The sequence below is a fragment of the Meles meles genome, chromosome 9 (assembly GCF_922984935.1).
Source record: "Meles meles chromosome 9, mMelMel3.1 paternal haplotype, whole genome shotgun sequence".
Classification (NCBI taxonomy): Eukaryota; Metazoa; Chordata; class Mammalia; order Carnivora; family Mustelidae; genus Meles; species Meles meles.
Window position 1 is genome coordinate 33,620,306 of NC_060074.1, and position 14,538 is coordinate 33,634,843.

General features: G+C 43.8%; 1 protein-coding gene across 2 annotated transcripts in view; it reads right to left on the reverse strand.

Moving 5' to 3' along the window:
* AP1S3 (adaptor related protein complex 1 subunit sigma 3) overlaps positions 1 to 14,538 on the reverse strand; it is a 61,920-nt gene that overhangs the window by 9,195 nt on the left and 38,187 nt on the right. For both annotated transcript variants that reach the window (XM_046018808.1, XM_046018809.1), the window contains exons 2-4: positions 13,216 to 13,394; positions 11,077 to 11,185; positions 3,945 to 4,082 (exon numbers count right to left, since the gene is read on the reverse strand). In XM_046018808.1, the coding sequence (XP_045874764.1) occupies positions 3,945 to 4,082; positions 11,077 to 11,185; positions 13,216 to 13,394 (426 nt within the window). The remainder of the gene's footprint in view (positions 1 to 3,944; positions 4,083 to 11,076; positions 11,186 to 13,215; positions 13,395 to 14,538) is intronic.

Below are 14,538 nucleotides of genomic sequence, written 5' to 3' on the forward strand. Positions count from 1 at the left end.
CTTTTGCTCTCTCTCTCTCTCAAAAAAAAAAAAAAAAAAGGAATACAAAAATACAGATACAAAATTGGGCATAAAGTTTATTTAGAATGAGAAAAGAAATAACATGATAATTTTTTTAAGATTTTATATATTTATTTTTTTAATTAACATATAATGCATTATTTGCCCCAGGGTACAGGTCTGTGAATCATCAGGCTTACACAATTTCACAGCACTCACCATAGCACATACCCTTCCCAGTGACCATCACGCAGTCACCCTATCCCTTCCTCCACCCCCCCACAGCAACCCTCAGTTTGTTTCCTGAGGTTAAGAGTCTCTCTCTTATGGTTCATCTTCCTCCCTAGTCCCATCTTGTTCCATTTTCCCCTTTCCTACCCCCCACAACCCCCTCGCCCTGCCTCTCAAATTCCTCATATCAGTGATCATATGATAATTGTCTTTTTCTGATTGTCTTATTTCACTCAGCATAATACCCTCTAGTTCCATCCACAACATGATAATTTTTTTAAAGATTTTATTTACTTGAGAGAGAGAGAGAGAGAAGGAGAGCACAGAGGGAGTGTGAGAGGGAGAAGCAGACTCACTGCTAGCAGGGAGCCTCATGTGGGGCTCGATCCTAAGACCCTGAGATCATGACCTGAGCTGAAGGCAGATGCTTAGCCAACTGAGCCACCCAGGCACCCCAAGATGATAATTTTTAAATGTTTTATTTATTTATTTGTCAGAGAAAGAGAGAAAGAGAGAGAGAGAGCACAAGTGAGGGGAGTGGGAGGCAGAGGGCGAAGCAGGTTCCCTGCTAAGCAAGGAGCCCAATGTGGGACCCAATCCCAGGATCCCCGAATAATGACCTGAGCTGAAGGCAGATGCTTAACCAACTAACTGAGCCACACAGGCATCCGTCAGATGATAAATTTTTAAAAGATGACAAATATCACAAAATTCAGAACAGCATATGGTTTTCATTCATTAAGTACCTGACACACTTTATAATATATTCATTATATGGCCACATATGCTTTGCAGTCAGATATCCTACCTTTGCAAATCTGGTCATATGAGCCTGCAGCATTGGAAGGGGCTTGGGCCAGCAAAAGGCTCTGGAATTGTCACTTGACTGGCTTCACAGCTCACTGGCCTCTCCTTCTCAGGCCTGCTTCACCCCGCTGGCTAACAGTCTGCTAAAGACTGCACAGAGTGCTGTTTCGGGGCCATGCTCTTCCCCAGGTCACATGAACCAAGAACATACAAGGTTTGTATTTTCTTGAGCTCGCCACTTTCGAGATTGGAACAGACTTTTAAGGCTGACACAACCTTAAAGAGCTCTGCCCTGGCCATTCACAAGAGGACCCAAATCTGTCCCTCAGCACCCCTTCTGTTATCCATCCTGTACCCCCAAGTTTCTTATGTACTCAACACTGTACATGCTAGAACTTTTTATTGCACTATGGCTTCTCTTAGGTGTTAACATGGGTTGTGTTTTTAAGGGTGACAATGTTGGGGTGCACCTAGCCATTTCTCACGCATCCACACATACACAGGTGAGGTATCCTATTGCCTGAACTAATGAGGTACCGTTTTGGACCCTCGCCCCTCATTCTGTGGTGAAACCTCTTCTCTCCGTCGTCCCTGCTGGTGATGCCAGGAATTGCAACCCCTGCAGGTAATGAGTACCATCGTCCCCTTTCAGTTTCTGTTCCCTTCTCACTCCACACCACTGTCCACAGGTTGTCACCCTCAAAATAAGGCACTTCCTAAAGTCACCCCCAACCAATTAAACTGTTCTCTTCTTAATCCGTATCACTAACATCAAGCCCCAGTACACTCAGAGTAATCTCTGAGCATTTGGAGATTTAAGACCGTGTATCTTCTTATTAAATACGCAAGGACAGCTTTTCTATTCTAAGAAACCTTTCTTAGGTAGGAGCTGGGGAAAGTTCCAGGCAATATTACAAAGGCCTCCCTTAACCTTTAGTAGCTACAAGTATGTGCTTAGGTCCAGAGGACAGGGGAAAAAGGAAAGCAGTCATTTCTTTTTCTGAATGTAATTATAATACTTGTGCTCCTTCATTCTAAATGTTTCTGATCAGATAGACACAATCAATTTCCCTAACAGCTCCCCAGACGTTCACTGATTCAATGACTTAGCTGAAGTACCCAGACAGAGCCCAAGAGAGTGCTGATAACAAAGTCTCTATTCGGCAGGTGCTGTGATTTCACCAAGAGAGATTTGGAGGACAATCATGATGTTGCCTGCTCACTATGGGAATGAAGGGGCTCAATGGAGGGGCTCCTGAGGCCTACCCATCAAGACCTCCCACTCGATCACCAGGGACATGAACTACCGGTTAGCATTTACCTGTGAAAGGGCTCTCTCCTGAAATCCATGCTTCCCATTGTTCCGTGGAGTCTGCAGCACCAGGTGCACGGCAAACTCTTTAAAACTCTATGTATTTCTGACAGAGGAGGAATTCAAAATAACCCAGGTGTGTCTTGGCTCCAATTCAGAAAGCTTTGATTACTGCGAGTGCCAAAGACCCTGCTAAAAAGTTCCTTTCTCTGGTAAGGCTTAGACTCCACAGTCTGGGCCCTGAGGGTGAAATTATAAATAACCCCCGGCATATTTTAAGAAAGGTTGTTCTGTGGAATTTCCAAACCACTGAGTTCTCAAGTACCTTGTAAAATTCCCTTCCTGTGGCATTTGGAGAGAGCCAAGTAAACAGCGGAAAGTTTAAATGCGTTTCTTGAGGGGAGAAATGTGGCAGCCTCCTAAAAGGCACACACAGACACTTCGGGGTATCTGCTCCACAGAGGTCTTCCTCAGGGTCCATTCACCTGAGGACCACTTCCCCTGGATGGGCAGGAGCAAGTCATCAGTTCAGAGACGTGCCAAAAAGAGTGGCTTGGAAACCATGCCCGATGTTGTTTTATTAACACAATCAGTATCTTCTTTCTCAAACAGATCTGCACCATGCAGGGAGGATGGTTTAATGCCAACATTTAAGAGAGGGTTTAAGATCCTCTGGGATCTCCTGACCTGCTACTGTAAAACAGGCAGGTGGAAAGACCCAAGGATGCTGCGGGAAGAAGGACCCAGGGGTGGTGGAACTGGAACAGAGCTCAGCTTTGCGCAGGGTCTGGTGGGTCACCTCATTAGGGAGGCCAAAGGTCAGAGCGGGGATGTGCTCTTTCTCTGTGTCCTTGGCAGGAGGGAAGGCGCTGATTTGGATGAGTCCCCTTACTGGGTATGATGCCTATCTAGACTGCTTCTAAAAGACCCACTGTATTTTATATAAATATCACAGAATCAGGAGCACATGTATGCTTCTGGCCCCATTTATACCTTGGCAAGCAAGCCACAGTATCCCCAATTTATTTATGCAACTAGGAGCACACATGCAGCCTCGCTGGGAGCTGTGAGAAATTTTAATTAAAATGATAAATGCCATCTTCAATAATAAAGGTCTAATATCCCTGGCAAAGGAAATAACGATGTACTCCTATTCTTCTTTCCCAGGGTAGCACAGATATTTTAATGAGAATTTTTTTTTTTAATGAGAATCTTTTTATACCTTTCATAAAATCCTTGAAAAAAAAAATAGCACCAAGCTTTTAATACCTTTTTGACAGTGAGGTATCCTCAGTCAAACACAGAGCAAAGATTCTGGAGGCCAACATCCTCATTCAAATTTCTATTCCACACTTACTGGCTGTGTGACATCAAGCAGGCTGTCTAACCTCTCTGTGTCTCAGTTTCCTTGACTTCAAAGTGAGGGCAAAAATGCTACCCACCTCTTAGAGTTACTGTGATAATTAAAGGAGTTAAAACAGGTAAGCTGCTTAGAAACTGCACTTGGCGTAAAGGAATCACTCAGTAAGGATCATTATTATCCTCGCCATCATCATCGCCACCCTCCCCCGTGACACCAACACTGGGTACTGACCTCCTGTAACATGTCAGAATCTTCAATGGCCTTGACAGCAGATTTTTTGGACGTTTCCTGAATCTCTCCGCCCATTATAAACTCATCAAGGATAAAATAAGCCTTTTCAAAATTAAAGATAATATCCAGCTCACAGACCTGGTAGGACAAAAACAGATGTTTTGAGAAACTTGCGGGAATACCAGGGCAAACCCATGTCGGCGTCTCAAGCCGTCTCAATAGTTACACCCATGCAGCACACCAAAGACAGAACCATGGGATGGAACTGGAAGGACTGAGAAACAGAGCGAAGGGATCGCAGGCCTTAAGCAAAAGTAAAACCACATTCCATTAAGCAGACCATGTCCCTAAGTAATATTCCTCTATGTCACAACAAGAAATCTGAGACTTGGGACAGGCATCAGGAAGCTCGGCTCATATTTCCATGGGCACGAACAGAAGCCAAGTCGCCACCGCGAGTTAGGCAGAGGACAGCGCCTGCTTCCTCCTGCTCTCCTGTCTAGAAATCTTGGCTCCTAGCTTTGGGACTCTCAGAAGCTCACTCTTCAGCTGTGCTAATTTCTCTCAAAATCATGTCACAAGCCAGTGGTTCTCAAATTTTACAGTGTATCCGAGTTACCCAGAAGGCTCTGAGGGACACGCTGCCTGGGCCCCCAGCCCAGGAGTTTCCGATTTGGTGGGTCTGCGTAAGGCCTGAAAGTCTGCACTTGTAACTGGTTCCCAGGTGATGCTAATGGTGCGGATCTGGGGACCACACAGGGAGAACGACTGTCACAGACCAAAGTGGAGTCCGACAGATTTTGCTGTGTAAGTAAAGCAAGTGGCAAGAGCAACCCCCACCCAATAATCCAAACAGGGCTTGTTTCCAATTGCCCGACCGGACACCACTCAGGCACCCTCCTGATGTTCTCCTCGCTCATTCCTCAAGTCCCCAGCACTTCTCTTTCCTGTTCCACACCCTCTGGAAGGTTTCCACCTGCAAGTTTTCAGCCCTCCCCCTCCTTGCCCTCCCAGCAGCACTGGATACCCTTCAGCAATCTTTTTCCTGAAAATCCTCTCTCCCTTACTTCCTGACTTTGGCAATGCCATTCAGTGCCTGTTCTTGTCTTCCATCTCTGTCGAATCCTTCTCAGACTTGTTGGATGAGTCCTCCCCCTGCTACTTCGCACTTGGTTAGGAAGAATTTATGGAGTGCTTGGGGCATAATCAGCAAAACCCAGCCTCACTGCTATAATGTGGCTTACATTCCAGGGACCCACCTTCTGCTTAAATGCCGGTGTTTTTCATGAAAGCCTCTTCTCCTCGCCCTGCGTATATTCTAGAATATCCCCCGGATGCTCTCTGGCTGTGTCTGGCATGCGGGTGTCTTGACAAACCTAGGTGTCTAGCCCTGATCTCCTTCTGGGGTGAGTCCCGTATTTCCACCTGCTCATTAGACCGCTCTGCCTGGATATTCCTCAGCTCAAGTCACCAGGTGCCAAACTGTGGTTAAGCGAATTCTTTTCCCGGCAGATCTTGTTTTGCTTTGTAGCTGCAACCTCCATCTGTGGCCCAACTGAATCATCCCACGGGTCCAACTTCCTTCCCCTTCCCTCTCATCCCTCTCCCTCCTTCAGTCTCATCCTTCTCAGTCTGGTCACCAATTCCTATTGATTCTGCCATGTAAAAATCCCAACCCTTCCTGTCTTCTCCCCATTCACTGCCGCTGCTCAGACCTGCAGCGTCTCTCATTAAGGTCACTACAATGACCTTCTAGGTGGTGTCCATCCCCACCCAAAGCCAACAACTACTAATACTCCGGTGAACTGCGATATTGTTCCTCCCCTGTGTGGGGTCTTATACTCAACCTGAAGCTTCCATTCCTCCTCCTGGCACAGAGGACTCCTGGGCACCCAGCCGGGGTGGGCTCTCTGCAGCCCATGTCAGCACTCACCCCAGGCTACACCCACACTCCATTAACTCGCAGGGACTCTTCTGCTTTTCCCTTTTGCCCATTCCAGAAATTCCTGGGATGGCCCCCAGATGGCCTTTCTTTATTCTGCCGACAAAATTAAGCTCATTTTTCAAGGCCAGATTCAAAAGTTGGGGGCACAATGATTCCACCAAAGCCTCTTTCCCCCATCCAGATGTCACACCACTCGCTCTGTGTTCTGTTATACATGTGGGCACTAGTATATGTTGACCCATCAATCTCCCCACCAGCACTGTGAGCTCAGGCACAGACCTTATCGTATCAGTCATCTCTTATCCCCGGTACCTAGTGCTACATAATAGGACACAATACACATCTGTAGGATAAATGAGTCACTCACCACTTAGGCCTTGCTTCTATGATGCTGGGAATCAATGGCTTCCCAGATCAACAATTCTCTGATGCTACTGAGTGCTATAACTTTACATAAAATGGATGTCAACATTTTAGCAAAGGGTTCCATATATTTAAGGTTTAGGTCAATAAACTTGCAGACTCTGTAAGGTAAACAGTTAGGTAAACATCACTATCATAAATGGCCAGCTCAGAAAAACTCACCTAACTCATGTGCAAAGGTCATGGTCTCATTTGTTAGAAAGCAGTATCAAGTAAGTAAATCAACCAGTGGGTGTATATATTTAGAGCTACTTCCCTCTACCCTCAATAGTCTATCTTTGCCTGCCATGATCACATGGAAATTCCATGTAGAAGTTGGAAAGAATGAGAAAGATTTCTATGGATGGCCATGGGGGAAAAAATAAAGAAAAAGTTGCAGGATAATAACATAATACAATCCCATTTAAAAATAAAACTGTACATGTCTAGGAGGATATGTTTTAAAAAATGCAATTTTAAACAATACAGAGAAACAAAAAGAAAGCACAATAGATCAGACATCCATGCTCATTAGAGAAAGTAAGAGAAGCAAGCAGTTACCAGAAGTCAGAAGAGGCAGGAAGTCAGGAGTTACAGTAGCAAGAGCTGAGGAACCTCAAAGTTCAAGGCAGGTGTAGACCAGGAATCTGAGACAGACAGGAGCCTCATTAGGAGAAACCAGCGATCAGAGTCCTGCAAGATGAACTTGACAGATACTAATGCAAGTTCTCTGGTTCTCTAGGACCATCTCAAACCCCACTCTCAGAGTAACAACCTGTAGGGTTGACCAGCAGCCATGGGGCAATTAATTTACTGAATCTAGTTTCAAGGGATGGGAATAAAGTAACATGGCACCCAAAGCCAGACACACACACACACGTGCACGCGCGCACACACACACGCAACCTGGACATACAATTACTATATCTAGATCATAAGGAAACAGATGCACAAGTTCTACTGGAATTATAGAGTTACAAATGAGCAACTATTTCATATACAGCAACTCCAAAATTCTCTTTCTATGGTTATTCTTGGACCTTAACCCCAAGGGTTTACTACAGCCACAAGTAAGAACAGGAAACATCTCCCAGAGGACCTTAGACTAAATGCAGACCAATTACTCAAATATTTGTGAGTCTACCTCAAGGGTACTGTCCCAGTACATCAGGAGGATGCTCTTGATGCTCAAATGACTGCATTTCATCTAATTATGCAAAAAACAAACAATTTCCATGTTTATAAACACAGGAGCCTGTTAGGGTTTTTTCTCATTTCTGGTGTATCTGTATTCTGAAGGAAAGCTTATAAAAAGCAGAAACAGTGATAATTTAATTTTACCCTTGATCTCTTCACCTATGCTTTACTATAATTTGGCCTGAGGGTCTACTTGTATAGCAGAATACATGAGACAGAAGATTATTCCTGGCAATTCAATAACTCAATACTTCTGATTGAGTCTAAGAACTTTCTCTTACTAAATTCTGTTCTAAAGTAAATACAAAAAGCTTAAATTATATACAGTAAATGTATAAAACCAGACATACAATACTTACAGTGTAAGACACAACAAGGTAGCAACTGACAGTTTGTAAAAAGTATTGTTAATTACACTGTCTCTTTCATCCTCACAACAGCCCCATGAGATTAGCAAAGTAAATATTTCTATTAACATTTTTGAATGTTATTTTTCTTATATGTCAATTAGAGATTTATTCCCCAGCCAAAATCATGGGTCTGGTGAGTGAGTGATGAGTGGACACCATGACCCAGCAGGACTCAGAGCCCTCTACTTCCTCCCAGAAAACTTCCTAAGTCAAGGTCAAACCTCTCTGGAACAGCAACACCCATATGCTCTGAGCACATCTGCAAAAACTCACACTGTCGTCTGTAATGGGAAAATATGGCAGGTGCCTAAATCCTCAGACAGACCTTTATCTAGTGGGAGATTCTGGGGTATTTCCTCTTAGCCTCAGTAAATGAGTTAATGCTATTTACTGAAGATCGAAAGATTAACTAGTTAATCCTTGTAAATCTCCCTGGAATTGAAAAATGCTCAAAAAACACATAAATCAGTGGCCAGAGGTTCTGATTTATCTGTCACAGGAAGATGATATTTTCCAGTGTTATAAGAGAAGCTTGGTACAAAGTCTTCTCTTCTTTAATATTAAGGGCAGAATTCCAGGAAACCTTCAGGATTAACACAAGAGGAAAAGAGAGCCAAAGAGAAATATATTATTCCTGAGATGATGTCAATGAGAATCGGTACTGGTAGGCTTTGCTCATCACAGTTAATTAATAAGAACTGAACACCTACTGGGCAGATAGTCTTGAATTGCTCTTAGCTGCTCTTAGCTTAATAAAAGATTCATTGAATTTTTTAGTGAATTAAATTTTGGTCCATGGCAAAGACAGAGCTTCTAAAGGTAGGCCAAAATAGGATGAAAAATTAATGTTAGAGAAATAGGAATTCATTCTGATTCTCCTTATATCTTAACTGGGCTCACTCAGCTTTGGTGAAGGTGATTTAGATTCTCTTAAGAAAGCAACGTGATCTGAAATATCTCATATTTGGTCAGATAAGACTGACATCAAAATTTAACCCCCATTTGCATTACCACAGTCGGGGAAATCTAGGAAAACACAACAGGTCAAACCAGAGTGCAGAAATTAAGGACAGAAGGCAGGTCCTGGGAAACCTGGGCCTCAGGAAAACACCTTCAGGCCTTTACAAAAGGCCAAGGTTGCAGTGGATTTGACAATGTCAGGCTTCCTTTGAATAATGGAAAGCATAAAATTAAATAAACCCATGTTCAAAAACATGCAATTATACACTTGCAAATCTCTCTTTAGAAAATGAAAATAAACATGGGGAGCTAAGAGAAAGAGAAAGGAAAATGGTCTGGCTATCTTACTCTCTATACTGACCAACGACCTAAAATCTCCCAAGCAACATTTAAGGTCATCCTCTAACGTCATTTATAAAGGGGAATAAAAAGGATGAAGGGGAGGAGGGAGAGAAAATTCTTTCAAAAGCCTTTCAAATACTCACCCTTGTGGAAACAGTCACAAGTAATTGGATAAAACCCCACCCAATACTGCAAATGCTACTCATTCCACGGACCCGAGCACAGAAAGTCCTGTGGAAGCAAACCCTCCCAACAACACTTACTAGAAATCCTCAGTGAGCTGGGGAACAGGGAAGGTACCTGACTGAGACAAAATATATTCCAAATCCAATGATGTATTTCTTAAGGCCGTGAACTGGCTGGCATGTTCCTGGAACATTTGCTAAAATCTGCCCCAGAGTGACTCCCAAGTGTTGGAAAAAATCAAACAACTAAGTCCCAGGTCATGATCTTGAGACACTTACGGTTTGGTGTTCATACAAACCTTGCACAAGTGAAGGATGATACCAGGCTGTTCTATGTCACTGCAGCACTGAGCACGTCAGGGATGGAAAGAGAGAATAGCGAAAAGGTTGGAGAAGTGGTCTGGGACTGATGGTTTAGAAAGCATAAATGCCAGGCTAAGAAGTTGGGCTTTTTTTTTTTTTTTTTTTTTCAATATAGATGTTGGAAAGTGGCTGAGGACGACCGTCACCTGGATCCATGCACTGCAAGGAAGACGGTAACTAACAAGGCAGGAAAGGGAAGCAGAGACAAGCCCAGGGGTGCAAAGGGCCAGAGATGAGGTTTCAAGCAAAAGCAAAACTGCTATCTCAGGTAAATCTGTACTACTGAGAGTGGAAGGAAAGAGATGGTTTGTAGACCCATCTGAACAGACAAAGGCAGCCTTTAGCAAAGGGTGGAGGAAGAAGAAAGAAAGAAGCATTGAAGTATCCTGGGACATAATAAACTCAATCACAAGACACAACAGGTTTGCAGAAGATGATTTTAGTTCTTGACACGTTTCGACTGAGACGGTTGGGAGAAGCCCAGAGAAGACCGTCCTTGGCAGAGGGAAAAAGAGCCATGTGGTCACAGATTCCAGAAGAAGGCAGGCAGGGAGACAGGCACACAAGGAGAGTAGAAAGGGCAGGGGGAGGAAGAGAGCTCGGGGCAGAAACCAAGCTGTTAGAAACAGGATGAGAAACAGCAGAACTCAGGGCTGTGGCAAAAAAAGAAAGGGGAGGAGGGACGAGCAAAAATCCAGTGCTGTAGGGAGGTCAGGGGAAGGCTGAAGAAGCATTCCTAGTGCTGACCATTAGGAAGGGGCCAGTGGTAACTTTATGATTTCCTGGGAACCCTTAAGGAGGAGCCAGAGCCGTAAGAGTGAATGAGTTCTAAGGATGGGGGCACCTCATACTGGATATTACTTGGGCAGTAAATGCACGGAAATTAAATAGCAATAGGAAAAGGATTTTGGTTTCCCTGTGTATGTGTTTGGCAATTTTTTTTATGTATAAATAATATTAGAGAACACTCAGAGCTTACTGAAAGAAGCCAGAGAGGGGATTAAAAAGTCAAAATAGAAGAGAGATGACAGGCGATGAAGAATGAAGAAGAAAATATCAAGGAACCCTGCACAAATTCTCATTCATTGAACGAGCTCTCTACGGTGGTTGTGATCTGAAGACAGACAGAGACACAGCCTGCCTCTTGAAAGCTTTGGCTCCTTTGTTTACGAAGAACCACGGGAAGGGGGAGAATGCCTCGTATTCTAATCCTTGGGCAAATGCAATTCATATTTTAGACTTGAGAGAGGGAAGGAATGTGATAAAGACAGAACTGACGTAAGAGCTGAAATAGGGACTGATTCCAAGGAGACCAGAACAGCACTCACATTTCCAAAGTATTTGTCCAGCAACTCCACGTAACGGTGCACGATCTCGAGAGTCAAGAGCTCATTGTCCTGATTTTCTACAGCACAGCAAAAATATAAACTAGCATACCTTGAAAGGAAAAACACGAAGAAAGAAAAGTAAAATAAGATGACACATCCAATACCCACCCCAAAGATGGTGTTGTCTGCAGTGAATATGCGAAGCTCCCCCCATCCAAATCCAAGAAAGAAGCCATCATGGATCACATCCAACAGCCTCCCAATACGTGAAAGAGAATATATAAAAAGAGCGTGCCCATTGGGTTGTACCGATTAATTACATAAAAGACTCTCAACACCGTTTTACCCCGAGGAACTATAATCAGGGAGACAGGGTCCTCGGCCCACAGTTATGGGGGTGCCTGCTCACACTCCTCCCCTGCTTGTGAGCGTCCTTTCTAAACCTCAAGGCTTTGACCCCAGCTCTCACCTCACACGGTGCTGCATTCCTTCTGTATGTGACCCACCCTCAGCCCATCCAGTCCATCCTCCAGTGACTTTCTGCTGCCTGAAATCCTCTTCCCCACCCCCATTTGTGTGGTTAACGCCGACTTCCCACCCTTAGCTCTGAGTTTGGATGTCCTTCCTCCTGGAAACCTCTAACTTCCCACACTGGGCTGGATGCCGGGCTCTGCACTCCTGAGCCTCCCCCTTCAGAGCGGCTAGTGCTCTTCATTGCCCATTTCATGGCCTGTCTCTGCCCCACTCGGTCACTGGCTTCCCAAGGGCAGGTGCCGAGTCTGCCTTGCTCACCATGATGTACTCAGGCTCTGCAAATATCTGTTGAGAGAACTGTTAACGCCTGTTCTTTAAACAATGGCTTAAATCACTAATGAACTCAAAGTTTTAAAAGCCAGTAGGCAGAGAGTAGAGAGGGACAAGCTTCTTGTTGACAAGTGCTTCCTGGGACTTTGCCTTGCTGTCCCTGGGATGCTTATTAAAAGGGGCCTTCACTGACATCTCTCCGGAGGCTCGTAATAAAAGCTTTAACATTGGACCCGGCAGCAGCAGCTCTGCCCGGGCACTTCCTGGTAATTTACTCCATTAAATACAGCCTGCCAAGTTGCCTCTGTTTTTGCCTTCGGGTTTTAGAAACGCCCTTTGCAAGAGCCTTCTCAATGTGCATTTTGCTTCTGGAAGTGGCAGTAGGATGCTGAATGCAGAGTCCGGTCAGCTGGGTTCTGGTCCTGGCTTAGACATCAATTATTTGGGCCTATGGGCAAAATGGCTTTACCTCTTACGTAAAGTTTCCTTATCTATAAACTGAGGTTGCTTGCCAGTACTGTCTTGCTATGGCAAGCAGGTGCAATAATGAGAGAATATATAGGCTTTAAAGCCAGAAGGAGGGGTGCCTGGGTGACTCATCTGCTTTCGATTCAGGTCATGATCTCAGGATCCTGGGATCAAGCCCCAAGTCCGGCTCCCTGCTCAGCGGAGAGCCTGCTTCTCCCTCTCCCTCTGCCCTTCCCCCACCCCCACTCATGTGCTCGCTCTCTCAAATAAATAAATAAAATCTTTTTAAAAAATTTAAAAAAAAAATAAAGCCAAAAGGATATGCATTTGAATCCTGGCTCTTTCAATTGCCCCTTAGTTCCTGTGATTGAAGACTAATTACTTAGAAACTCTGTAGCTTCAGTTTCCTCCTTTGCAAAGATGAGTAATAATAGCAATCATAAGGGCTGCCCATCTCTCTAGCACCTTCCCCTGCATTTTTTCCCACAGCATTTGTTACTAACGGGTAGGGTTTTGTTTGCCTGACGATGAGTATGCTCCCTAACAGCAGCTCTGGTCCCTGTCTTGTTTGTTAAGACATCCGCAGTCATTAGAGGTGCTGGAAATGTAACAGGTGCCCAGAGGCTATTTCTTGATGCCCTTCATTATCCACGGGTAGATCAGATCCCTAGAATCCATCCTGGCACATGGAAAGCCTTTCAATAAATGAGAGCTCTTTTTCTGTTAGTCTACTGGCGCAAATATTTGGGCTCCAGACTCCAAAGATTTCAGTAAGTGATGCAATTGGTGTTGTAATAAAAAATGTTCAGGATTAAATAATCCAAAGCAATAATGAGAAAGACAGATCTCATAGACAGTTACTCACACCTTTTATAAACAAGTTTTAGCTCCTTCCAGTCAACAAAACTGCTTGTTCTCTGACCACGAGAGAGAATAATCTGAACAATTTCCCGGGTGATCTTTTTCCTCTCTTTGTCAGGGAGAGTCGTGTACCATTTCTGCAGCCGTAATTTCCCCTGTCTACTGAAAAGCAATATGAAATGTATCTAGAACAAACAAAGGACAGAGAAAAACAGAGCTTGATCAAATCATTCTACATAGACACTGAAAATTAAATGGCAGGGTTTGCAAGCAATGATAATTCTGCACAAATGAAAAAGTTTTCACCAGTATGAAACTATCTCATCTGAAAATTACATTTAATCCATCCAAGAACAAGGAAACGTGTGCATCACAACCATGACTTATTGATATTAGAGGGGAAAGATACGAGTTTAAAAAATTATTCCCTTTTGGAGTCACAAATGTATTATATGCAAAAAATATAGAAAGAGAGTTACATACTCTTATTGAGAAAACAATAAAATTTTCCTTCACAAGGCAAAAATAAAGTGTTAAAAACAGCAGAAGAGTTTACTTTAAAAATTACACCCGGGTTCCATATCACAACTATGGCAACATAACGACAATAGAGGGAAAAGGGAGAGAAGGGAAGGAAAGGAAGATAAAGCACTAGGAAAGGGTGAGAAAGCAAGACAGGGGCTACATTCTCAGTCTTTTTTTTTAAATAAAAATTGTATATATTGAATGCATACAACAGAGTGATCGAATCTACATCTATCTATAGGAGCGTGTTTACTATAGTCAAATTAATTAATATTTCATCTCCTCACATTGGGTATTATTCTGTATATGTGATAGAGTCCTGAAATCTACTCCCTTAGTGAATTTCCAGTATTCAACCCAGTGTAATTAACTGTAGTCGTCATCACGAACAGCAGATCTCTAGACTTACTCATCTTAAAACTGCAACTCTGTGCTCTTCAACCAACATCTCCCCATTTCCCTCATCTCCCCACTCCTGGTAATCACGGTTCTACTCTATATGCCTCTATGACTTACAACTTTTTAGACTTCTCTCCATATGTAAGTGAGATCATGCACTATTTGTCTTTCTCTGCCTGGCTTATTTCATTGAGCATGATGTCATCCAGGTTTACCCATGATATCACCAATGACAGGATTTCTTTTTTTTTTTTTTAAGATTTTACTTATTGGGCACCTGGGTGGCTCAGTGGGTTAAGCCGCTGCCTTCAGCTCAGGTCATGATCTCGGGGTCCTGGGATCGAGCCCCACATCGGGCTCTTTCCTCAGCAGGGAGCCTGCTTCCCTCTCTCTCTCTCTCTCTCT